The sequence below is a fragment of the Hemiscyllium ocellatum genome, chromosome 3 (genome assembly GCF_020745735.1).
Source record: "Hemiscyllium ocellatum isolate sHemOce1 chromosome 3, sHemOce1.pat.X.cur, whole genome shotgun sequence".
NCBI classification, from domain to species: Eukaryota; Metazoa; Chordata; class Chondrichthyes; order Orectolobiformes; family Hemiscylliidae; genus Hemiscyllium; species Hemiscyllium ocellatum.
In genome coordinates this window covers 28,616,911-28,644,487 of record NC_083403.1, presented here as the reverse complement: position 1 = coordinate 28,644,487, position 27,577 = coordinate 28,616,911, and the positions used below count along the sequence as shown (strand labels likewise).

Below are 27,577 nucleotides of genomic sequence, written 5' to 3'. Positions count from 1 at the left end.
AGGTCGAATTTGAAAGCTGAGTACAGGATTAAGGATAGGATTCTTGGCAGTGTGGAGGAACAGAGGGATCTTGGTGTGCAGGTTCACAGATCCCTTAAAATGGCCACCCAAGTGGACAGGGTTGTTAAGAAAGCATATGGTGTTTTGGCTTTCATTAACAGGGGGATTGAGTTTAAGAGTCATGAGATCTTGTTGCAGCTCTATAAAACTTTGGTTAGACAGCACTTGGAATATTGCGTTCAGTTCTGGTCGCCCTATTATAGGAAAGATGTGGATGCTTTGGAGAGGGTTCAGAGGAGGTTTACCAGGATGCTGCCTGGACTGAAGGGCTTATCTTATGAAGAGAGGTTAACTGAGCTTGGACTTTTTTCATTGGAGAAAAGGAGGAGAGGGGACCTAATTGAGGTGTACAAGATAATGAGAAGCATAGATAGAGTTGATAGCCAGAAACTATTTCCTATGGCAAAAATGGCTAACACGAGGGTTTTAAGCTGGTTGGAGGAAAGTATAGAGGGGATGTCGGAGGTGGGTTCTTTACACAGAGAGTTGTGAGAGCATGGAATGCGTTGCCAGCAGCAGTTGTGGAAGCAAGGTCATTGGGGACATTTAAGAGACTGCTGGACATGCATATGGTCACAGAAATTTGAGGGTGCATACATGAGGATCAATGGTTGGCACAACAGTATGGGGCTGAAGGGCCTGTTCTGTGCTGTACTGTTCTATGTTCTATGAAACTTAGCTCCACTTTGATCCGACATTACTTCTACACTCTCTCTGTAATAGCGCAGCCTTTGAGTATATCTATTTTCTGGACTGTAAACTGCTTTCAGGGTCACAACCCACCAAAGAATGTCCCCTAGTTACACCAACATCCAACCCTGTTCCTATCCAGCCTCAGTGCTGATGCCAGTTGTGGAGCTCAGAGCCAGATATATCCGAACACAATGAACTGTAATCACTTCCTAATGGAAAAAGCAATATATTTCATTCTAATGTTAATTTAGCTTTCTTGCAATATGGGGTGAAGCCAACCACTAACATCCAAGGGATGGAATCAATCTTAAATGCTGATAAATGTATTGCTTTTTTCTCCAAACAAAAACAAGTAGTGATAAGGCTCATCATTATTCATTGCGATGGTCCAAATCTTTTTTAAAAAATTGTGTACCTCATCTTTTTAAATGTTAGAACTAGATATTTATAAAATAGTTATTCTCTTATGAAACAGTAAAAGAACAAACATGGAGTTTATATTCAACTAAGGGATGAAAATTAATAGAATTTCTTTCACTGCTTGAGACAGTATTTTTAAAAAAAATAACATCATGTTACCACAATGGCTTGGTAAAGACAGGTTTATACAGGAAGCCAGACCTTTTTCACAGAATATCTCTGAGTGGTCAACCACCAGAACATCTGGTCAAATAATATAAACAGCCATTGATGTTGGTTCTCAAATTGTTCTGCAGATCTCCTGAAATCACTGCACAAGCTACAAAGAAACTTGAGAAAATCCAGGGTCAGACTGTTTTCCCTGCTTGTAGTTTTACCAGTTCTTCTGATCCACTGAATGGTTTATTGTAGTTAAAATCTAATATTCCAAGGGGCATTATATCTAAAGAACTTACGTTCAAACTACACTGTAGTTTCACACTAACTGCAGAAATGCTCAATGACACACATTACGTGATTGTAAGACAATCAATAAGGGAGCTTTTGCAGGGTTGGAGAATTGAGTTTGAAATGTTAGCACTATTAGTGCAATATTAGGACCACTATGTTTGCAATCAGTTAACTCTTTAAGCACCACCAAGTAACAAATTTAATGAACATGACTGCATATGTTCCTGAAGGATACTGTACATTTTAAGAAAGCTGAATATTTTTAAATAAACTGATATTAAAATGGATAGCCAGCACAAAATTATCTGCAGCCTTTTTTAAAAAATGAATGCTGCTGAACTAAAAATAAAATTGATTGGACAACCTGTGATAAAGTGACTTGTTGCATTAGAAATGCTAATATTTACAGCCACACATGGGATATAATTTGATGTTCACCCTTTGGTGAGTTTGAATATGGGGTATCTTGTAAAGCACATGTTCCGTGCAATGCCTGGTCTGACCTGTCGCCTAATTCACAGGGTGGGGAAATCATACCACCTAGCATTTGTGGGATAGAGGTAAATTAATGTTATTTCTGCAATTATAATTGATTATAAAAAAAAATGAACTCACATCAGTGTGTAATTGTTTCAGCCAGGAGCTGAGTCAACAAGAATGGGAACTATGTGGAGGAAATGCATAATTGTTTTTTTGTATTAGCTAAGAATGTATGCAAGAAAGAAACAGGACTGCACAACAATGGTAAAAAATACAGGCACTAGATAAGATGCTGTGAAGCCAGGCAGTTAAACTAAATATGCCTGTATAAACAGTAGGTATAAACATCTGTTTCCCACTTTTACAGAAACACAGGAACAAACCCCAATTAAAAGGGCTTAGTGATAAGATGTTGTGAAAGGCAGCACAGATGGAGGGAGTAGATAATGGTAAGGCAAGGATGTGCCCACAGCAGGATGAGGTCAAATGGCCTTGAGAACAGGAATGAGCATTTTTGTCACAGACAAGGCCGGATAAGACAAGAGATAAACAGGAGTAATGGGTACCGGTCTTAGGGAAGTGGAGGATGTAAACGGGGGGGGGGGGGGGGGGAGGGGAACAATGAAATAAGAAAAAAAATGTTGGAACCAAATTATATAAATTTCAAGTATTTGTTGAATTCAGTGTGTTTTGTCCCTGCCTTGTGGACATCACACCCACTTGCAAGTGTGAAATAAAGGGCACTACTGATTCAGATCTTGTCTCAGACTGAAATTATTGCAGTGAGTGAGCTTTGATTCTCACACCTTGAAATGACCATGAAACCAACACTGATTGTCACAAAATCCATCTGAGAAGGAAATCTGCTTTTCCTACCTGATCTGGCCTGTAGCTGCCTCCAGACACAGAAATGTAGTTGACCTTTACTGACCTCTGAAATTGCAAGCAACTCAGTTTAAGGGGGAATGGACAAAAGACGCTGACCTCATCAGGATCACCTACATCCCAAAGATTAAAAGAAGTAAAAGGAAATAACGTGGTGAAGTTGAAAACTATTTGCTAACATTAAGATCATTTGAAGGAACTAATGGGTTTTCTGCTTCAAAGTGTTCTTCTAAAAATTCAGCAAGAAAGAAAAATACTGGAAATGCTGAACAGCTCAGTATCTGGGGAGAGAAATACAGAGAACATTTCCAGTTGTAATAATCATTCAGAACCACAGGAGTTTAACAACTTACAGGCACTGTTGAGACAGTGGCGATTGGTTTTAAAGAGTATTCTACAAGCAGGAAAGACTGTGCAGAATAATGTAAATATTTGACGATATTAGCAAAATTAACGTGAAGAATTTAGGCACAATATTGCACGATAGATTATAATGCACCAGACAGGGCGGCACGGTGGCACAGTGGTTAGCACTGCTGCCTCACAGCGCCAGGGACCTGGGTTCAATTCCCACCTCAGGCGACTGACTGTGTGGAGTTTGCATGTTCTCCCCGTGTCTGCATGGGTTTCCTCCGGGTGCTCCGGTTTCCTCCCACAGTCCAAAGATGTGCGGGTCAGGTGAATTGGCCATGCTAAATTGCCCGTAGTGTTAGGTAAGGGGTAAATAGAACATAGAACATAGAAGGATACAGCGCAGTACAGGCCCTTCGGCCCTCGATGTTGCGCCGACCGAATCCTACCTAACCTATACTAGCCCAATAACTTCCAAATGCCTATCCAATGCCCGCTTAAATGACCATAAAGAAGGAGAGTTCACCACTGATACGGGCAGGGCATTCCATGAACTCACAACCCGCTGTGTGAAGAATCTACCCCTAACATCTGTCCTATACCTACCACCCCTTAATTTAAAGCTATGTCCCCTAGTAACACCTGACTCCATTAGCGGTAAAAGGTTCTTAGTATCTACCCTATCTAAACCCCTAATCATCTTATACACTTCTATCAGATCTCCCCTAAACCTTCTCTTCTCCAATGAGAACAGCCCCAAGTGCCTCAGCCTTTCCTCATAAGATTTTCCTACCATTCCAGGCAACATCCTGGTAAACCTCCTCTGCACTCGTTCTAAAGCTTCCACATCCTTCCTATAGTATGGCGACCAAAACTGCACACAATACTCCAGATGAGGCCTCACCAGAGTCTTATACAACTGCAACATGACCTCAGGACTCCGGAACTCAATTCCTCTGCCAATAAAGCCCAGTACACCATATGCCTTCCTCACAGCACTATTTACCTGGGTGGCAACTTTCAGAGATCTGTGTACATAGACACCAAGATCCCTCTGCTCATCCACACTACCAAGTAGCCTACCATTAGCCCAGTAATCCATCATCTTGTTATTCCTACCAAAGTGAACGACTTCGCACTTAGCTACATTGAATTCCATTTGCCACATTTCCGCCCAGCTCTGCAACTTATCTATATCCCGCTGTAACCTACCACTTCCTTCCTCACTATCCACAACTCCACCGACTTTTGTGTCATCCGCAAACTTGCTTACCCAGCTTTCAAGTCCTTCCTCTAGATCATTTATAAAGATAACAAAAAGCAATGGTCCCAAAACAGATCCTTGTGGTACACCGCTAGTAACTGCGCTCCAAGATGAACATAATCCATCAACTACTACCCTCTGTCTCCTTCCAGTCAGCCAATTCCTAATCCAAACCTCTAATGTATCCTCAATGCCATACCTCCGAAGTTTTAGCATTAGCCTACCATGGGGAACCTTATCGAACGCCTTACTAAAATCCATATACACAACATCTACTGCTTTACCCTCATCCACTTCCTTAGTCACCTTCTCAAAGAACTCAATAAGGTTTGTGAGGCACGACCTGCCCTTCACAAAACCATGCTGGCTATCCCTGATCACGTTATTCCTACCCAGATGTTCATAAATCTTATCCCTTACCATTCTCTCTAAGACTTTGCCCACCACTGAAGTCAGACTCACTGGCCTATAGTTACTAGGGCTATCCCTACTCCCTTTCTTGAACAATGGGACCACATTCGCTATCCTCCAGTCCTCTGGTACTATTCCCGTAGACAATGACGACGGGTGGGTATGGGTGGGTTGCGCTTTGGCAGGTCGGTGTGGACTTGTTGGGCCGAAGGGCCTGTTTCCACACTGTAAGTAATCTAATCTAAATGTTTCATGACTTTCTAACTGTTGCATGCTAACAAATGTTTAACCTCCACATCAATGTTTGGCTCGGCCAACTGCACCTAGATAATATTTCCCCTGGTCTGCACTTCTTGAAACTGTTCCCTAACCAGTGTGAAATACACTTTTAAATAATTTAAAGTGTGGTTAATAAAAATTAAGCATTTTTATTTGGTTATGGAGCTTCCTAATTTGTGAACTTGTTTCTAACTACATTTTGAAAAGATCAGCAAATCTTTTCACAATGTTTTACTTAAAAAAAACACAAAATAGTTAATAAAAACTGTTGATTACATTGCTTCCACAGCACAAATTCTCAACCAAGATCCAGGTTTGTCCCAAGCAGTAAAAATACCAGGATGTAATACTATTAGATTCATCGACTGAGGCCTGATCAACAATCCCAAAGACAGATAATGGTGCACAGAAGCTGAAGATTACATAAAACACTGGGTCATCAGTCACCTAATTTTATTATCAATTTTCTGGACTTTGAGGACTTGTTAGTATTATTTTATATATTTTATACTAAGAAACCAACAAGGGTCAGAATAATATAGCTGGCTGATGATATAAAGTGTTAATTAACTGTTCATCATTTTCACTGAAGTGAGTTCAGCTATGTGTTATTTGGATAACTAAATAAAACTAAGTATGTGTTGAAGATGGTTGAAATACTTAATTATGCATGAACATAATTACAGGATTGTGATCAGATAAAATATCATCTGCAGTCTTGAAGTCAATTTTGTCTTCTATAGAGGTAAAAGTAAGCTCTTAAGGATATTTTGTCTTGTAAAATTCTAGTTGTTGAAAGTAATGATAAAGAATGCTGAGATCAATTACTCCCTAACATTGACAGGACACCATTTCAAGATGATCAATTCTTGAATACAATTCTCGAACTAGTCAGGCTTTCATTTATTCTAGTTTCCTTTCAGAAGATTTAGTTACATGATTGTGAACCTATTTTTAGTCAGTATTTAAACTGAGTCAAAAATCAAGTTTATGATGCCCATTAGCTGTGGCTTCACAAATGGATCTCGAGAGTGAGATAGAAAGATTACACTGATTTATGCAATCTGTGCATGTATTAAGTTCAAGATGTTATAGTTGCATAAATAGAACTGTAGGAGTCACCTATTGTCTGAAGACTCCACTTTTGAAATTATTGAATGTTATAATGCACTAACATAATAGATAAAATGACAGTTTGTCAATTCATCAAACTGACATCTTATTAGCATTTAATTAACATAAATATAGATGCTGATCTTTTTCTACACCTGCTTTCCAATAAACCAATAGTAAAGGGCATCTATGCAGTGACTATATTTCTGTGAATTTAATTTAGAACTGCAAGGAGAATTAATACTCCCCAAAGTAAGAAGCCCTGAGACTTCTAAAAAGTAAACATTTTACTCTGTGCACATTGTGAATTACATATGCAAGAACAAAAAAAAATGTAGAAATTTAACCTAATCTCATGTTTAGAAGATGGCTTTAGGCTTTAGCCTTCCCAATACTTCGATTAATTTATAGACTCGCTTCCAAAACTAGACACAGAATTAACTTCTGACACAGACAGACAATTGGAGCATTGGAAGTCCCTATTGTACTGCTTGAAATGAAACAAACTCTGTGAAACATAAGGGTTTTATAGAGAATAAACCTGAAAAATAGTGAAAACTAGAGATTCCCTGAGAAACTAGCCAACTGGAAGCCCAAAGAGACGGGGCACATTTCTATGAAGATAAGGGAGAAACACTAGATTGATTTTTTTTTTAAAAGAAGAGTGGTAAAAATATGGAATTATATTTACAATTTATCGCTCCAGTCATGGAGGGTCTGATTTTAACTCTGCAAATAGCTGGGTCTTTAGTTAGTTAAAATCTTGTCCAGAGCTTTGCTTAATGAAAGCACATATTAGCAACTCAGGTATGTAGTTGGTGCAACTGAGTCACAGCTTCCACAGGTTTTGCTGGTAGCTCACGGATAGAAATTCATTGCAGCTATCAATCAGAGTTTCTGACCCCAACCCCACACCCAAATTCTACGTGTACGACCTGACACAGGAAGCTCAACACTGGGAGCACAAACAAGTGAAAGTTCGTTTTCAGTGCTGGGAGTTTTGAGTTACAATCAGCAGGCAGGTTACACAGAGTAAAGACGTGGTTTCATGTGCATTGTGGAAGAAAACAGAATGAATTTTCAAATTTGCTGCCAGTCATTTTTTAAAACCTTTTACATTTAACATTTGTTATAACTGAAACTTTTAAACAGGGCAATTGAAGGAAACCTTTCAAAATTGTTTGTGCAATGCAATTTATAAATGTAGCAAAACAAAAAGAGTACCAATTACAAGTACAGGTTTAAGGACCTAGAAAGAGCCATGTGATACTATATTGTGATTGAAGAGTTAACTGATTAATATTTTAAGCTGTATGTCGAGAAAATAGAATTCCTATATTTAGATTTTAGGACAAGCAACAGGAATCCCTGTCACTGCATCAAAAAGTGCTCTAAAAACAGTGAATGAATTTCACCTGCTTTTTAGTACAGAAACTCAAGTGCTGAGTTAAAATTATTTAAAAGATATTTACACACAACTTCAGAGAAATGGCCTTGACTGGAACCTTCTCAGTGGCATTGGTATTTGAAAACTTCCAGACAGTCAAAACATTATTAAATGAACAATGTTTTTTGCTAAATAATGCCAGTTTATATTTCTGAATACAATAAATTTTACATGCGTCAGTCATATTCATTAGGTTCCTCTCATTGGAACCATATACCATAATATTGCTGAAGGCTTTCCTTTGAAGTCCTTTCTGTCAGCAGTGCTGATCAGTACCTGTGGGACTGGTGTGAATACTGTGAGCTCTGCTGAGTTGAAGATGAATATCCTGTAGCGTTCTGGGATTGGGAAGAACCCTGTACATTGCTTTGGTAACCCAGACGTGTGCCAGAGTGCTGCAAACAAACAAAAATACAATGTTAATACAACTAGCTTCACCATAACTGTTTAATATTACAGTGAAAATCAGTTTCCCAGGTTTGCCCTGTCTGCAGACTTAACCAAGAAAATAATGTTTTTTGCAGCTTTAAGAGTGGTGGCAATTAGAATAACTTTAAATTATTTATCAATCAATAATCACATTAAATAAAATTCAGTTGAAAAGTAGCTTTAAACTAAACAACGTACATTTTTCCCCCAGCTTTAATTTTTAAACGATACATTTCTGCTGAAGGCCGAGATTCAAGCTGGGGAGTAGTACTGGAATATGACAGTATTTCCATATTCAGCAGGAGAGAAGAATCCACAATATTTTCAATGTCAGGGCACAATACTAGCAGGGGCAGGGACGCTGAGGCAGCATCAATCAGTTATTATTCACTATGCTAAGGATTAAAGTAAAATCCATTTGTTATTTATTGCTAGGTTCATTCAGCAGTCCATTCCTTTGCACTACCGTAACTAAGTACAGTACTGGGAAATGCATTGCAAACATATTTACTGTTATGCAATAATTCAGATTGCCTCAGTGGCTTCTTCTCTATGTAAGAAGAAAGGAAATCTGTAAATTAGGTTCCTCAATTTTCTATAGCAGGGAAGCTCTCAGTGGTGTACCTTCAAATGGCCTGGACTGGTTCAGCTGAATGGCATGTTTCTGTGCTGTAATTAGATATCAGCAGGTCAATTTCCTGCAACAGCAGAAGTATATTTCACCCTGGAACTATGGAGTATGAACAACCCACTGATGTGTGAGGTGGATTAGTTAAGTGATGAACTTTAGATTCTTCACAAAAATATTCACTGCCTGTCAAAAGAATTTGTGCAACCGGATCAGCTGTTTTCTGAGAAATATTATAGTCATTGCATAGCAAAAACAAATGAACTGAAACAAGTTTCAACCAAGATGTAGATGAGAATGTCGTATATTTCTCACTGTCTTTAAATATACAAACGAATCTTTCTTTAAAAAATTGGAAATCTGGCTATTTGGTCGTGTTTTATATATAGAGAGTGACTGGCAAATTCATAAGTAAAGCACTTTGGTCCGCTTTTGGTGGTTAATATCTGCTCCTAATGACACTGCTACCGTGTATTTTCAACAGCTGAACATCTTAAACTATCAGTAAAATACAAAACTGCCAACGCAAAATGAATCTTAAGGTAAATAAAGGGCTTGTGGAACCAGATTTGTTTCTTAACATTAACATAACAGAAACTAAAACATAACAGCTCGAAAGCAATTTCAAAAATCTGATCATAGGCTGGATTATCAAATGTTATATCTTTATAAAAAACTATAATTGCACTTGTAAAATGAAGCACTGTAGCAAACTATTTTGGGATCAAACAGAATTTATGAGAAAGGATTAGTGATGGGAACATCAGAATCCAGTGTCCATTACCAAGTTATTACATCAGTAAATGAAGTTGGGAAGCTCCTCTTCATTAAGGACACAATTTTCTCAGACAAATCAAGGCAGCTTTGATGGCAGGAAGTATCTGAATTCTGAACAAAGTGTGTCAGTTTGACTTATCTAGCTTACTCTCACCTCTTTATATTTTTCCTGGAAGCAGGTCCAAGCAGCAACTGCTACCAACCCATCAATGGCTGCAGCTAATTAAGGTATTCCAAAGGCAACTGCACCATACTCTGGTATTACGATGAAATTTTCCCAACAGTGTACATGATCTCCTATTGTTTCAAGTCCTGAAATCCATTGGAGACTACATCATGCCAGGATGTCACAGCAGTATTAAATCTTGTAGGTTTATATATGGCAGGGTAGCATGATTGTATACAGCAGACTGGCAGGCATTTTAGAACTGTTTCCTTTGCACACTGATCCCAGAGATAGATCTAGCTGCGATTTATAGGATGCCATTTGGACTTTTAAGTTAACAACTCCATTTTGTAAAGCACTATCAAGCTCTGGAAAAATTGTATACAGCCAGCAAGAGGGGGAATTGGGGGATGCAGGATGATCTAATTAGGAAAAACATGAGTTCTTGCTTTCCTGTCAGAGAGTTGAGTTACAGCGATAAAGTTGGCAACCTGTTTGCAATGTTTCAAGCCTGTGGCAGAGTCTTACTTTCAATAAATACCTTTTCATACCACATAAACCATTTAATTTCTTTTATTCAATCGTGGGACATGGGCATCACTGGCTGGGCCATCATTTATTGCCAGTCCCTGTTTGCCCTTGAGAAAGTAGAGGTGAGCTGCCTTCTTGAACTGCTACTGTTCACAATTCTGTCCCATTTTCATGATAAAGTCAGTGGCATATAAGACTCGCATGGAACCCAGTTCCCATTTGTTTAAAGGTGGCATGGACCAGCCAGCTCTGTGTGTAAGGTTAGTAATTTTCTGTGTTTAATTCAACACCATATGAAAGCTGAGTAGAAGAATGACAAATTGCATGGTGTTTTTGGACCAGCAATAGCAAGTCAGTGGTAATGACATGTTTAAGTGGGACTGTGGGGAAGATGGAAGATGGACTCAGGTAAGACAAAGGATGGGGTCAGGGTTATGACAAGATGCAGTGGGAAGGATCTGCATCATGGATCAGATAAGGAAACTCAATTTTCTACAAATAATGAAAATATGCCTAACTTCTGATTACTATGAATGCATGTCAAACACGAGGTGTGCCAGTATATTTCGCTCTCTGACTAAACTGGCATCAGTAAGCAATGTTGCATGCATGCAGTGAAACTAATGGAATGTGCAATGGTTATAAGTGAATATTAATATTTTTTTAAAAAATTGTGCCACTTTTGTGATCTCAAGTCTTATATTAGTGGCAGTGAAGTTGGTTACGAAAATTGTGGCCATACTGCAGAACTTGCATGTGTGACCAAGAAGCTCCATTATAACTTATCCATGCTGCAGCATTGTCAGCTGATGGAGGTTTCACCACTAATACGCATCCCCCACCATATGATTACATATTTCTCCAATGCACTTTGCCAGAACATTTAATCTTAACTGTAGTTAAGCAAAATGGGAAAAAACAAGAAAGAGGAAGTGGCACATACATAACAACTGGCAATGCTCCCCTTCGCCAGTGGACTAGTCAGCCAGCTCCCTCTTTGACCCTTCTGATTAAATCCTTCTGAATGGTGGAGGCAACAAACTGATTGACCCCTGCCTGTAAAAATAAGCCAGCTACTGAAAGACACAGTGTAATTTTTATATGTTAATATGACTCATTTTGGGTTTTAAACTAGTGGCATGTTGGATAGGTGTGTGTGTGTGTGTGTGTGTGTGCTTAATGATTAACTTTTAAGTATTTCTAAAGCCACTGTAACTTATTTTATAATACTGTTGATATTTCTTTATGCCTTACAAATCTAGATTTGAAACTAAGAACATTGGAGCTGGTGCAGGCCTTGTGTCCCTTCAATTCCCAATCTCCTGCTCTTTAATCAGATCATGGTCGAATTTCTACATCAACCTTACTTCCCAACCCATCCACGAATCCTACATTCCCAGTGTACAAAAGGCTATCGATCTTGACTTGAATGTATAACAAAAGGGGAAACATTGGCAGATTGATTATAATGTGGAAAAATGTAAGGTTACTCAATTTGACAGGATGTGTAGGAAATCAGAATATCACTTAAATTGAAAGAGATTGGAATATCCTGCAATATCCCACATCTGGAATACTGTGAGGAGTACTGGGCCCCACGTCTAAGGAAGGATGTGCTAGGTGTCCTATGTTGATGGTAATGCCTTCTAAACTCTATCAAGTACAAAGCCAGACTCCTCAATCACTCCTCATATGATAAACCCTTCATGCCCAGAATCATTCTGGGTCTGAACTCAGTGCAGTTTATAATGATAAGGGGGATTTCATTGAACCTAAAAGAATACTCAGAAGCCTGGATACAGTGGGCATGGACAATATGCTTCCATTGGTAGGAGAGACTAGGACCTGAGGACACAGCCTCAGAGTGAAGAGACAACCCTTTTGAACGCAGATGAGAAGAAATTTCTTCAGCCAGATGGTCATTCTGTGGAACTCGTTGCCACAGAGGGCTGTGGAGGCCAAGTCATTTTAGATATTGATAAATTCTTGATTAGTAAGGGTATCAAAGGTTATGGAGAGAAGGCAGGAGAATGGGAATGAGAAACAGATCAGCTGTGATTGAATGATGGAGTAAACTCAATGGGCCAGAGTACCTAATGCATCTTATATTCTTATGGTCTTATAATAGAGAGGGATCACAGTGTCATAAAGTCATTAAGATACACAGCACGGAAACAGACCCATTGGTCCAATTCATCCATGCCGACCAGATATTCTAACCAAATGTAGTCCTGTTTGCCAGTACTTGGCAATATCTCTCTAAGCCCTTCCTATTTATATACCCATCCAGATGCCTTTTACATGTTGTAATTGTATCAGCCTCCACCACTTCCTCTGGCAGCTCATTCCATACTCTCTGTGCCCCACCATCTGTGTGAAGAAGTTGCCCCTTAGGTCCCTTTTAAATCTTTCCCTTCTCACCCTAAATCCATGCCTCAAGTTCTGGACTCCCCCCACCCCAGGGAGAAAACCTTGTCCATTTACCCTATCCATGCCCCTAATGATTTTAAGGTCACCCCTCAGTCTCTGATGCTCCAGGGAAAGCAGCCCCAGCCTAGTCAGCCTTTCCCTAAAGCTCAAATTCTCCAAACCTGGCAACATCCTTGTAAATCTTTCAAGTTTCACAACATCCTTCCGAACATGAATCACCAGAAGTCAGTATGCAGGTGCTACAAGTAATTAAGAATACAAAATGGAATGTTAGCTTTTGTTATGAGGGAAATATAGTATAAAACCAGGGAAATCGTACTACAGCAGGATAATGATGAAGCCACATCTAGAGCACTGTGTACAGTTTGGTCTTCTTACATAGAGGATTGGAAACTGTTCAGAAAAGGCTAATTAACGAGATGAAGGGATTGTTTTATGGAGAAAGGTTAAGCACATGGGGAGAACTCCTGTGGGTGAATCTAGAACTAGGGAGATTCAGTTTAATACAGTTTAACATCAAGTTGAGGAAGAATTTCCTCTTTCAAAGATCATTAAGCTTTGGAATTATCTTTCCTCTGAGGACAGGTAGCAGTTGAATATTTGAAAACTGACTTAAAATAGATTTTTGATCCATGCGGGAGTCAAAGGTTAGAGGGTGAAAGTGGATACCTACAGTGGAAGCTACAATAGGATCTGTTCATACTCATGATTTGATTGAATGGTACAGCAGGTTCAATGGGTTAAATGGTCTCTGTTGCTCCTACTTCATTCATCTTCACCAGTTTCTCAGCATTTGCATGGTCAAGTCCTCAAAGAATTTTGTACATTTCAATCAGTTCAACTTTCTTCTAAACTCCACAAAATATATGCCCATTCCTCTTAATTTCTCCTTATATTGTTATGGACCAGACCAAACCCCTCTCAAAATATAGATTAGACCCTAACGTTTTCTTCTATAAAGGTAAGTGTAAAGCATTGCATTCCAGATACAATTCGATTGGTCAAACTACACAGCTTAAAGCAAAACACACTACTTTTACATTACACTTAAAACACAGGCAAACTAAAAACAAAAGAAAATTAACTTAATTGTAACTCTATTGAAATGCTTAACAAAATAATATCTATATTAGCTACTTGCTAATAATTATCTGTTCTAATATATAGTAACATCACATAAACACACCCTTGGCAAAGACAAATTCAGTAAAATAGGATTGTCTCCCATGCAATTCTAGCAGCAGGAACAGAACCCCAGCTTTTAGCTGAAACAGAGAGAGGAATAAGAACTTCCACATCCAGCTTCAATATCCCTGGAACAGCAGAAAGTCAAAACTAAAAATCCTGGTTCTGTGGGAGCTTGACATCACCCATTCAGACTGCTTTCTATTGGTCTGATTTTAAAAGAAAAATCCCAAGGCCTCACAAGCTGTTTATTGCCTTTGAGCAGACCACTCGCTACCTCTACCTTAACCTTTTTTCATTAAAAAAAAGGCCAAAATACACCTCTTAAAGCCATAGTATCATTACAATAGACCAAGTCTGTTATCTATCTCACCATCTAGCAAATTTGTTTTGCATTCCCACAATAAGATAGGTACATAACATTCCTTATATAAGGAGCCTAAAACTTGCACAATACTCAGGGCATGGTCTCACTAAACTCCTACGTAATAGCACCAAGAGTTTCCTATTCTTATGCTGCAACCCACTTTCAATAAAGAATAATCATCATTCGCCTTGATGAGAGGTGGGGAGGGGGGGGGGGGGCGGGATTTGTTGGGAGATGGGCAGTCTCGGCTTACAAAGCAAGAGGATTTGACAACTTTACAGGGCAGAGGTTTGGATAATCATACCCAGAGTCAGACAGGAAGGAACAGAATATACAAACATAGAAAAACAGCAGAAAACAAGGTCAAGGGGTGAAATTGTAAAAATGCACAATTCATACCTCTTTAATGCATGTAGTATTCAGACCAAAATAAATGAATTAACAGCATATTTACAGGTTAATGAATTTGAACTTATAGCCATTAGTAGACCTGGTTACAAGGTTACAAGCTGGGAACTAAACATTCAGGGATATTTAGAAAGAATAAGCAGAAAGAAAAGGTCAATGAAATAACATTGCCAGCACCGTTTGGAATAAATAATGATCTTGGATCAGAAAATGTTTAAGACAACAGCTCATGGCTGACAGAAAAGATACGTGAAAAGGGGAATTCTACAAAGGCGATAAGCCAATCGTTGTTAACTAGAGAATTTAAACATACCATCAAATTGAAAGAAATAACAAATAATATAGAAAAGATTAGTGGTAAGCCAGAGGATTAAGAAAGATAAAGTAAAGACAGCCAAAGTAAAGAGAGGGAGAGGATAAGTTTTGAGGGTAAACTTCCAAGATGAACAGTGAGAACGTCTTAAAATATACAAAAAGAGAAAGAGCAAAGTTAACAGAGACCCCTTAGAAATCAAGGGCAGGGGAATAGCAATGGAGAACTAGAAACTGGCAGAGGAGCTAAATAAATACTCTACCTCAACCTTCACAGTAGAAGACTTTCATAGCATTCAAAACCATACTAGATAATCAGGAGCAAAAAGAGGAGAGGAAATAAATACAATAACCATCCTCTGAGTGCTACAGGGATCAGTGCTGGAACTACAATTATTTACAATATAAATTAATGACTTGAATGAGGAACATGAATATAAAATAGCCAAGCGTGCAAATGACACAAGAATATGTGAGAAAGCAAGTGTATGAGAAGGCAAATGCTAAGGATGACACAGTCTGCAGAGGGATATGGACAGATTCAAGGATTGGGCAAAAGACCTGGGAGATGGAATATAATGTGGGAAAATGTGAGCTTATACTGAAGAATAGAGGAGCTGAACATTATTTAAATGGAGAAAGAATGCAGAAAGCTACAATGCACAGGGATTTGGGTACAACAATGTACCTAAATGACAAAAAGCTAGCATCCAACTTCAGTAGATAATAAGGAAAGCAAGTGGAAAGATGGCCTTCATTCAAAGGGAATAGAGTATAAATTTAAGAAGATCTTGCTAAAATCCCACAAGGCATCAGTCATACCACAACTGGAATACAGTGAACAATTTTAGTCCCCTTCTCTAAGAAATTTGGAGCAGTTCAGAGAAGAACCATTAGGTTGATCCCACATATGGAGAGTCTGTTTCAGAAGTAGAGGTTGCAAGGGTTGGGCCTGTATTCACTGGAGTTCAGATGAATGGGAGGAGATCTTACTGAAATATGAGAGAGTCTCAGGAGACTTGACAAGGTAGGTGTGGAAACATTTGTGAAAGAGTCTATGCCCAGACTCCACATTAAGAGGTTGCATATTTTAAGAGTTGAGAAGAAATTACTTCACTCAGAAGGCAATCCATTCTAATCACTAAAGGAATCACGGGTGATGGGGAAAGGCAGGAAAGTGGAGTTGAGGATAATCAGATCAGCTATGAGCTCACCGAACGTTATAGCAGACCCAATGGGCTGAATGGCTTATTTCTGTTCCTTCATCCTATGGCCTTCAATTTGTATGATCGAGTACAAGGACCCTAAATCACTCCACTTAATAAAATTACTGGTCTTTCACCTTTAAAAAAAATTCTGCTTTTCCATCTTCTGAGCAGAGTGAATGATTTCATATTTTACCATACCATACTTGGTGTGCCTTCTTGCCCAATTCCTGCACATTCTTTTTTTGTAGACAATAGTATGATTGCTTCAATTGAACTTGCCTCCAGCATATTCTCAGGCAGTCCATTCCAGACCTTAAATATTTACTCCATGAAAGGATTTTACCTAGTCACTTTTGTGTCTTTTAATGAATTTAAATCTGTGCCCTCTTATTCTCAATGTGTTCATGAATGGCAAATTCCTTCCTATATGCTCTGTAAAATGAATTTTGAATGCTTCTATCAAAGCTTCTTAGTCAACTTTTCTTCAAGGAAAACAGTCCTAATTTCTCCAAGGCATTGTCTTAGCTGAAATACTTTTTCACTGGAATCATACAGAGTACTAAAAGAAATGGTGGGAGAAATAGCAAGTGCACTTGTGCTAATTTTCTAAAATTTGCTGGACTCTGAGGCAGTTCCAGCAGATTGGAAAACAGCAAATGTTACGCCACTGCTTAAAAAGGGAGGCAAAGAGTGGGGATAAATGAGTGCTGTTCTAGTTGGCAATCAGTAACTAGTGGTGTGCCTCAGGGATCAGTGTTGGGACTGCAATTATTCACATTTTATATATGTGATTTGGAGTTAGGGACCATGCGTCATGTGTCAAATTTTGCAGATGACACTAAGGTGAGTGGCAGAGCAAAGAGTGCAGAGTACTGGGAAACTTTGCAGAGGGACATAAATAGTTTAAGTCAATGGGTAAAGGTCTAGCAGATGGAATACAATGTTCATAAATGCAAAGTCATCTATTTTGGTAGGAGTAACAGTAAAAAGGATTATTACTTGAATGGTAAAAAGTTGCAGCATGCTGCTGTGCAGAGGTACTTGGGTGTCCTTGTGCATAATCATGGAAGGTTGGTCTGCAAGTACGACAGGGAGAAAGTGAGGACTGCAGATGCTGGAGACCAGAGTTGAAAAATGTGGTGCTGGAAAAACACAGCAGGCCAGGCAGCATCCAAGGAGCAGGAGAATCGACATTTCGGGCAGAAGCCCTTCTTCAGAAGGGCTTATGCACAAAACGTCGATTCTCCTGCTCCATGGATGCTGCCTGGCCTGGTGTGTTTTTCCAGCACCACATTTTTCAACTGCAGGTACAACAGGTAATTAGGAAGGCAAATGGAATTTTGTCCTTCATTGCTACAGGGATAGAGTTTAAAAGCAGAGAGGTTATGTTGCAACTGTATAAGGTGCTGGTGAGGCCACACCTGGAGTACTGAGCACAGTTTTGGCGTCCTTACCTGAGAAAGGATGTACTGGCACTGGAGGAGGTGCAGAGGAGGTTCACTAGGTTGATTCCAGAATTTAGGGGATTGGCTTATGAGGAGAGACTGAGTAGACTTGGAATATATTCATTGGAATATAGAAGATAAGGGGGGGGAATCTTACAGAAACATAAAATTATGAAGGGAATAAAAGGTAGAAGTAGAGAGGATGTTTCCACAAGTAGGTGAAACTCAGGCAAGAGGGCATAGATTTAGGACTGTATTGAGGAGCTTCTTCACCGAGAGGGTTATAAATCTATGGAATTCCTTGCCCAGTGAACTACTCTGAACAATAAAGAAATTAAGGGAGAAGTGAGAGGGTGGTTAAGTGGAGCTGAGGCCATGAAAAGATCAGCTGCTGGCTCTTACATTCTACACTGTCTCAAATGCAATTACATCCTTCCTAGAGTGTAGTATTTAGACCTGGGTACAATTATCCAGCTGAAACTGATTTAATGTCCAAATGAATTCAACATAATCTCCTTGATCTATGCCCTTAATTAGTAAAGCCGAGGATTCTGTATGGTTTATTAACCAATTTTTCAACCTGTTATATTACCCTCAATAACTTACGCCCATGTAAACCAACATACCTCTCCTCTCGCACTCCTTTAGAATTTGGCCCTTCTTTAAGTTAGCTATCCATGCTATTCTCATAAAAATGAAAACACTACACATTTCTCCACATTGAATGTCATATGCTGTTTGTCCACCCATGCCTTTTGAAATTCTACACTATCATCCTTATAGATTACCATGCTTCAAAGCTGGACCATATACAAACCTTGAAAATACGCCCTGTACAGCAAAGTCTAGGTCATGAAGATAACATGGAAAATATAAGAAGCCAAACATTGAGGAACTAGACAACAAACCTTTACACCAGCATGAGCTGAGAGACTGCCTGCAGGAACTGATAGGCTATTGCTGAGCTTGTCAGCCTCTGCATGCCCCACATCTACTCTCCGCTTCCCACCCAGTTTAATGGATGCTGGTCTCCTCCCAGTTCAGCAACCACACTTTCCCCCTCACCTCAATCCACAGGGTTAGTTTAGCACTTGCTTGGCAGTTCCAACTGTCTGTGGTGGGCCACTGACAAGTTCTGTAGATCCCTCCCACCCACCGATCTATGGAACACAGGTCACTGTCAGTGTTGTTCTTTGCTGACATACTGAGTCTTCTTCAATATTGTACCCAACATGACTCACTGTAAAAGTGTATACATGGGGAGGTTTGTCAGTTTGACCACCAAATGGTATCATCCAGACGATGAGTAGGCGCTGAGCTTGTCGGCCACCAATCTCAATTTTATGCCGAGTAAACGCTGTTGGTAACTTGCTATTGACTTATTTTCTTTACCTCTCTTTTCAGACAGTTGCTGAATAAGTAGACTATATATCCAAACTGTTGCCAGTGGCACATTATGAATGATTGCCTTGCTGTTTTATGACAAGAGTATCTTATACCTTATCCTCCTCCCTTAGTTTATATGGCACATGCCAGAACAAAAAATAGGCATTAGCTCCTTAAATTGTTTCACTAGTTAATGACAGCATGGATCTCATTCAACCTTAACTTCTTCTCTATTCCATTGTATCTTTGGTGATCAAAAATCCATAAACCTCAGATAGAAAATGCACCTCTTTATGGAGAAGAATTTCTGAACAACTCACACTGCTACCATATGTGGTGACCTAAGTGGCATTTCCACAAAAGGAATGCTGCCACCATTGCAAAGAACACATTACATCGGCCACACAATTGAGCAATGTCATGTGTGAACTTCAGGCCAGTGCTATATGACAAACTGTACTTCCCAACAATCATCTGGATTTATCACAACGCAGAGAATATACACCGTCATCAACTAGACTGTTTGTAAAGCATAGGTAAAATGTCTACTGTTAGATGTGACTTCACAAATAGGGAACATCTTCACAACAATCTTAGAGATGCAGAATCATTGAGCTATACAGCACGGAAGCAGACCATTCGGTCCAAGTCATCCGTGCCGACCAGATATCTTAACCTAATCTAGTCCCATTTGCTAACATTTGGTCCATATCCCTCTAAACCCTTCCTATTCATATACCCATCCAGATGCCTTTTAAATGTGATAATTGTACCAGCTTCCACCACTTCCTCTGGCAGCTCATTCCATACACATACAACCCTCTGCATGAAAACGTTGCCCCTTAGGTCCCTTTTAAATCTTTCCCCTCTCACCTTCAACCTATGCCTTCTGGTTTGGACTCTCCTACCCTGGGGTAAAAAAAACCTTGTATTTTCACTCTATCCATGCCCCTCATGATTTTATAAACCTCTACAAAGTCACCCCTTAGCCTCCAATGCTGCAGAGAAAATAGCCATAGCCTATTCAGCCTTTCCCTACAGCTCAAGTCGTCCAACCTTGGCAACATCCTTGTCAGTCTTTTCTGAATCCTTTTAAGTTTCACAACATCCTTCCGATAGCAGGGAGACAGAATTGCATTTAGTATTCCAACAGTGACCTAACCAATGTCCTGTACAGCCACATCAGGACCTCCATCTCTATACTCAATACACTCGCCAATACCAAACACCTTCCTCACTATCCTATCTTCCTGCAACTCTAACTTCAAGGAACTATGAACCTGTACTTCAATGTCTCTTTGTTCAGCAACACTTCCCAAGTCCTTACTTGCATAGGTTCAAGTGAATTAGTAGCTATACTATACCAAATAAAGGCAGTGAAGTTCATAATGTAGCTTAATTACACTTGCTAGTCACAACATACATTCTTAAACCAGGTTAGGTCCTCTGGGTGCTGTTCCCGATGAATGGGGGGTCCAGACCAGGAGATCACAGTCTAAGGACATGGGGTCGGTCATTTAGAGCCGATGAGGAGAAATTTCTTCACCTAGAGTATGGAGAACCTGTGGAATTCTCTCTCACATAACTGTTGAGGCCAAAACATTGAATGTTTTCAAGAAGGAGTGACATATAGTTTTTAAGGCTAAAGGGGTCTAAGAATACAGGTGAAAGTGGGAACAGAGTTTTGAGATAGATGATTACCAATGACCCTACTGAACAGTAGAGCAGGCTCAAAAGGCTGAATGGCCTACTCATGTTCTGATTTTCTATGTTTCTATTCAGCCCATTTAGCTTGCACCACCACTCACTGAGATCATGGCTAAATGTGATAACCTATAACGCCACTTTCTTTCTTTTCCCCCGTAAATTTTGATTTCCTTACAGAGTAAAAATGTGTCTCACTCAGCCTTGAATATACTTAATGACCCAGTCTGTCCACTTCTGTGCAATAAATGATTTCCATAGATTGACAACCTTGCAACAAAAGAGATTCCTTCTCTTGTCTGGGCACTCCTTATTCTGAGATTTTGTCCTTTAGTCAGAAGGAAAAACAACCTGTCCATATGTAATGTTTTAAAAGCAAGGATTGCTGTAATTGTTAAAAGCAACTAACCTGACACTCATTGTAAGTACTGTTTACACAGCTACTTGTTCAAGCAGTAGTAGAAACCAAAGAATGTGTGTGAATGGAACTTTGAATGGCACAAGTAGCTGAGGGAACTTAGGGGTGTGAATATTTTGGCAGCAGTAATCGGATCTCTGCAACTGCAGGAGCTGTCTCTTGTGTCTGCAGTAAAAAGTATCTCAAGTAGCTTTATTTTCTTTTCCAGTGGCTGCATGCTGTAACTTAATTGATAAGTCAAAGACCTCTATAAATGAGCCAATTACCATGTGCCTTCTGGAAACAGGTGGAAGTATCCGGATAAGGAAGACTGAGAAGCAGCGTTCTGATCAGTAAAAGGATCGTCACAGCAAACCTGATGGAGAGGAACCACTAAACTGCCTTTCCAGTCTTTCCCACTGCCCATAACATCATTTTCTTTCCTGCCTGTTTCTGTTTGTATGTGCGTCATGCAGGAGTTAATAAGTGGGTTAAAGTTTTGTGAAGACTGTGTCTTTATATATTTTCCTACATGTTTAATTGTGGAGTGAATCGAAAAAATATCTGCTTTAAGCCTACTGATTGCTGTATGTTTTGAAGGCAAACAACTGGACATTCATGGTAAGCACTGTTTACATAGCTGCTAAATCAAGCAGTGCTTAAACTGAGGTTGCACATGAACTGCAGCCAAAGAGTTGTGCAGATATGGAACTTTGGTTAGTACTAGGTAGCTGACTGGTCTGTGAATTATTGACCAGTTACTGATGACAAAAGCCTTCTGCTTGCCAACAACTATGTGATTGTTTCTTAGGTCACTGAAGAGCATGATGTGGGAACAAAATTCTGTGCAGATATCATCAGCTCAAGAGCTTTTTCTGCTTTCTGTAGTTAAAATTACTTTCAGCATGAATAAAACCAGTTTACCTTTTCTTCAGCAGTTGCTATAAATTGTGACTTTTAATTAATAGTTCAAAGATCTTTTAGAAGTGAATCAGCCTCATTGTGCTTCTTACAAGCCAATAGAAGCATCTGGAGAAGGATGACTGAGAAGCAATATTGTGATCAACATGAGAATCATAAGAACATCACACAACCCTGTGAACAGGAATCACTGAACTGCCTTCTGAGTCGTTCCCTCCATTCATAACATCCACTTTTTCTCCTGTCTCTGTGTGTATATAAGGAAGCATTTAAAAGGGGATGAGGGTTTTAATTAGTAGTTATATGTCAAAGGTTCATAACTGTTTACTTGTAGCTAGAGTTCAATTACTTGTCATAAGTAAGTACCAAAATCTGGTCCATGCTTTCTGTCAACTTTGGTCTGAAAGTCAGCTAAAACAGGGAATCTTTGCGTACTTTCAAAAATCTTTAACTTTTATAATAATTCTCTATTATTTCCAGCACGTTACCCTTGAGAAGTATAATAGTTTAAATGAATAGAATTCTATTTTGACAGTTCATAATTGTTCATTTATTTCTAATAAATAGTTATTCCTGTTCAAGATAGAAACTGGTCTATGCATTCTGACCACCTGGGTCTGAAAGACATGTAAATTGAAGAATTCTGCATACTTCTAAAATCTTTAATTTTTGGGAATAGCGGGGCTTAATTTTCAGGGTGGTACTCTACTAAGGCGTAATAATCATTTCTCTTCTTTGTAAAGACAGGGATAAAACATTCATTTAGAAGCCTGCCCATATTGTCAGCACTGATGCATAAGTTACCATGTACATCTGTGATAGACCAACCTCTTGCTTTTAATGTACTAATAAAACATCTTCAAACTTTCTATAATTTTATTCATCGATATTCTTCTAGATCACCTTTCTGCTCTCCTCATTTCCTTTTTCATGTCACTCCCCTGTTCTTTCTATACTCCGAAGCCATTCTTACCTTCTTTAACAGGGAGTGAAGGGTTAAAGATTTGCTTGGTACAGTAACAATCCCTAGATGACGGCATTACTGGACAAGACAGATTATTCCACATTGAAATCTGGCTTGATACATTGCCAAGGTTTTGGTCTTAATAATAAAAATCAAATTTTACTAACAAAGGAAATGAAGAAAATAGAATTAAAAAACCAAGCTACTTACAGAAAACACAATTAGCAAGATTCTAAAAATACAATTCCTATATCCCAACATCACTTCATTGTGCACAAATATCAGACATTAATCTTTTCTACTAAATCCATAGGTTTGACTTAACTATTTCTTTCAATTTCTGATTTTGATAGTGTCTTCCTTGTTTATTCACAGTTTTCAGCTTAGACTCTCTCAGTTTCAAAGAAGTTAAAAATCACACAACACCAAGTTATAGTCCAACAGGTTTAATTGGAAGCACTAGCTTTCGGAGCGCGGCTCCTTCATCAGGCGGTTTGTCCTCCACAACCACCTGATGAAGGAGCTATGCTCCAAAAACTAGTGCTTCCATTTAAACCTGTTGGACTATAACCTGGTGTTGTGTGATTTTTAACTTTGTACACCCCAGTCCAACACCAGCATCTCCAAATCATGACTACTATCGAGAGTTTCAAATAACCCCTTCAGAGATCTAATCAAATACTTCTGGTCTGAACTTTCAAACTACAACCCTTAAAATGTGGCACTGGGGTACCAAGCCCTGCACTATTTTCCTACAGTACCGAACTATCTCCTTCCTTCAGGAGAAACTGTTCTTATATCAAACTTCAACCAGGACTTCTGTGAACTGATGCTAAAATGGTTTCTCTGGATTCTTCCCTGAAGCAAAACAAAATTCTTCAAATGTAAAATAAAGCTAATGCTTTTCAATGTTTATCCTGTTCCATCATAAAACTCACATTGCAAACAAATTTCCATTACCACTCCAGTAGCTCTCTCTCTCATTCTAGATGTGTGTACAGATCTGGGCATTATAGGAGGTGAATGCATTGAACAGAGTGCAGAAGTAGTTCCAGAAATAAGGAACTTCAGCTATGAGGACAGATTGAAGAAGGTGGGACCGTTCTCCTTAGAGAGACAGAAGCAAAGAGGATATATGATAGAGGTTTCCATGAATGGGTTGGATGCAGTAGATGGGGATATGCTCAGAAAGGAAACGGTACAAGAGACATAGATTTAAAGCGATCTGCAAAAACAGCAGGGGTGAAGTGAGGAAAAACTAGTTGACATATTGAGTAGTTAGGGCATGGAATACACTGTGTGTAAGAGTGATGGAGGCAAGTTCAATTGAGACAATCAAGGGGGCATTGAATGATTGCTTGGTTAAAAATAGTGTGCAAGAGTATGGGGAAAATAGCAGGAAATTGGCACTAGGTAATGATGTTCGTTCATTGAGCCAGTGCAGGCACCATGGCTGAATGGCTTTCTTCTGTGCCATAACACTTGTGATCGTTTAATAAAATCATGGCTCCAGAAAGACTGACAAGTTAATTATTAAACCCAAACCTCATACTCACAGATCAAAACTATCGGCCATTCGTTCAAAATCCAAATTCAAAAATAAATGATCATACCTTACATCACAACATCATTGTTGAATACTGTTCACAAATTATTAATGCTGGTGAACTTATTATCCATTGCTAGGTTTATAGCAGGAGGTTTTCTTGCTTATAAATAATTACTATACCTTAACTTATTCAAAAAGATTCGATGTTTCGATACTGTAAGAATAGGGATCCCAGCTATATTAATGAAAAGCAATCACCAAAATCACAATTACTTGGTAATCAGTTGGCATGGCAGAGCCACCAGAGGTTGTAGCTGATGTGCCTATGCGAGGTTTCTTGTTTGGAGGTCCCTGATTGAGACTGCTGTCCTGGTTATGCTGTAGGCCTCCACCCGGTGCTCCTCCACCACCTCCTCCTCCAGCAGCTGTCCCATTTGTCTGTGTGCTGTTTTGTTGTTGGGGTGCTTGCTGCTGTTGATTCTGTCCTGTCTGCTGCTGGTGTTGCTGGGTTTGCTGTTGATTCTGTAATCAAGATAATGTAAAGCGTAATTATTCTATTTAAGACCCTAACATTCTCATAACTCTGATAATGTATGCACATTATTTCAAGTTCATAAGCATCTGAAAAACAACAGACCAAGAACTTTAAAGTCAAAGTAAATGTTGCTTAGTAAAATTACATATAAGCTCACCAACATCCTAATATAACAATGCATCAATATTTTGGCAGAAAACAATTGATTAAAACAGTTATTCATTCAAAGTTTGCATCTCTTAGCATTACTGGGATTCTGTATCATCTTTTCTGATGGGAATATAGCTAGTTCTTTTAGAAGGTATTTTGTTTCCTCAGTCTTCGTTTTTAGCTGTTCTGCCACTGTCATACTAAAATTCAGTTGCATATTTGCTAGTAATTTTTTTTGCATAATTGTACCTGAAATAGTGAAATTGGGTCATAAAGCATAGTTGCAATAAAAGGTTGAAGGAAGCTGGGCATATGGATGTTGGGCATCACCATTTTTCTCGCTCTTACAGACCATGTATCGTTTCTATGCATGAATACATTATGGCTCATGCAAAAAGGGCTGTACACTTAAATATCCTCTAATTACACAGGTTACAGAAGAATTAGGAGCAGAGAGCAGGCTATTCAGCCCCTTGAGCCTGCTGTGCCAACTAACAAGATCTTGGCTGATGTAACTGTGAACTCAACTCTACCTCCTGTTTATGCCCAACATTGTTTTACTTCAAGGATCCATTTACTCCTGCCTTTAAAATATTTAATGTCCCTATGTCCACTGCTCTGTAGAGAACAGCATTCAACAGACTCTCAATCATCTAAGTGACAAAATTCTCATTGCCTTGGTCTTAAATGGGATAATGCTTATTTTAAGTGTCTCCTAGTTCTAGTCTCGCCCTTGAGGTGAAACTTCTTTTCAGCATCCACCCTGTCAAGACCCCTCAGGATCTTGTATGTTTCACAAATATCTGTTCTCATTCTTCTAAACTCCAAAAGGATACAGGATCATCAGGGTGACCAACCTCATTCCAGGAATCAGTTGAAAAAAATTCTTTGGAGTGATTCCCTCTTAAACAAGGAAAATAAAACTGTACACAGTACTCTGGACGTGGATGCACAAATACGCTATCCTGCAGCAATAAAACACTTGTGTATGCTCTGTTCCCCTTGCAATAAACAACAACTTTCCATTTTTCTTCCTAATCACTCGCTGCATTTGGAAAGTAACATTTTATGATTCATATACCAGGACACACAAATTTTTCCCAATTTAAATAATATACTGCTTTTCTAGTTTTCCTGCCAAAATGGACAAGTTTGCCTTTTCCAATATTACACTCCATCTGCCAATATTTTGGCCATCCACAATTCCCTTTGCAGACTCATTATGTTCTCTTCCCAACTTATTGCCCATTAAACTGTAAGATGTAGAAGTAGACCATTCAGCTCCTTGACTCTGCTCTAAGAGTCCTTTATGTTTAATAAAGTTGCCTCTCGTTCTTCTCAATTCTGACGAGTCCAGGCCCAACCCACTCAACTTCTCCTCGTAAGAAGCTCACGCCATACCCAGGATCAACAATATTGCCAGCATACATTTCCTTAAATAAGGGGACCAAAACAATTTGCTGTTTTCCAGTTATGGTCTGACTAGTGCCTTGTATAGTTTGAGAAAGCCTTTCTCATTTTTACACTCCATTCCCTTTGAAATAAAGATTAATTTCGTTGACTTCCCTATTAACTGCTGAACTTGTTATGCGAGCTTTGTGTCATTTATGCACAAGGATTCCCAAAGCCCTCTGTACTGTAGCATTCTACAGATTTTCTTCATTTAAATAATTACAGCTCTTCTATTCTTCCTGCCAAAGGGCGCAGCCTCATATTTTCCCACATCACATTCCATCTCCTAAGTTTATGCCTACTCGTTTAAGCTACCTATATTGTCACACTTCATTCTTCAAAACTCTACAGTACAAACCAAGGGTTCCCAGCCTCTCTTTATAGGATAGTTATTCCATTCCAGAAACAGGTTTGGTGAGCCTTCATTACACTCACTCTATGGCAATAACATTCTTCGTAAGACAAGGGATCAAAACTACACGCAGTACTCCAACTGTGGTCTAATCAAACTTTGATACAATTGAAGGGATGCTTTGCTATTCCTTTAGTCGAATCATCTTATAATAATGGGTTATATACATCAAATGTTCACTCTTTGAGTTAAAAGTCCTGCACTTTCGAGGATGGTGCAGAGTTATGGGATGCCAGTGAAGTTTGAGATATCGCTGAGAAGGGAATTGTTCCAGGAAAGGTGAATGGTAACATGAAGTGGAACTCAGACAGCAGACGCCGTAAGAGCATCTTGGGTATTTAATAAGGCCAATTTGCTAAGTCTCATGG

General features: G+C 39.1%; 1 protein-coding gene across 2 annotated transcripts in view; it reads right to left on the bottom strand.

Annotated features, from left to right (window-relative positions):
* Positions 1–7,884: 7,884 nt before the first annotated feature.
* cdk19 (cyclin dependent kinase 19) overlaps positions 7,885–27,577 on the bottom strand; it is a 170,821-nt gene continuing 151,128 nt past the window's right edge. For both annotated transcript variants that reach the window (XM_060856275.1, XM_060856285.1), the window contains 2 exons: positions 24,934–25,182; positions 7,885–8,248 (listed from right to left, as the gene is read on the bottom strand). In XM_060856275.1, coding sequence (XP_060712258.1) covers positions 8,123–8,248; positions 24,934–25,182 — 375 coding nt within the window. In that variant the 3' untranslated portion in view covers positions 7,885–8,122. The remainder of the gene's footprint in view (positions 8,249–24,933; positions 25,183–27,577) is intronic.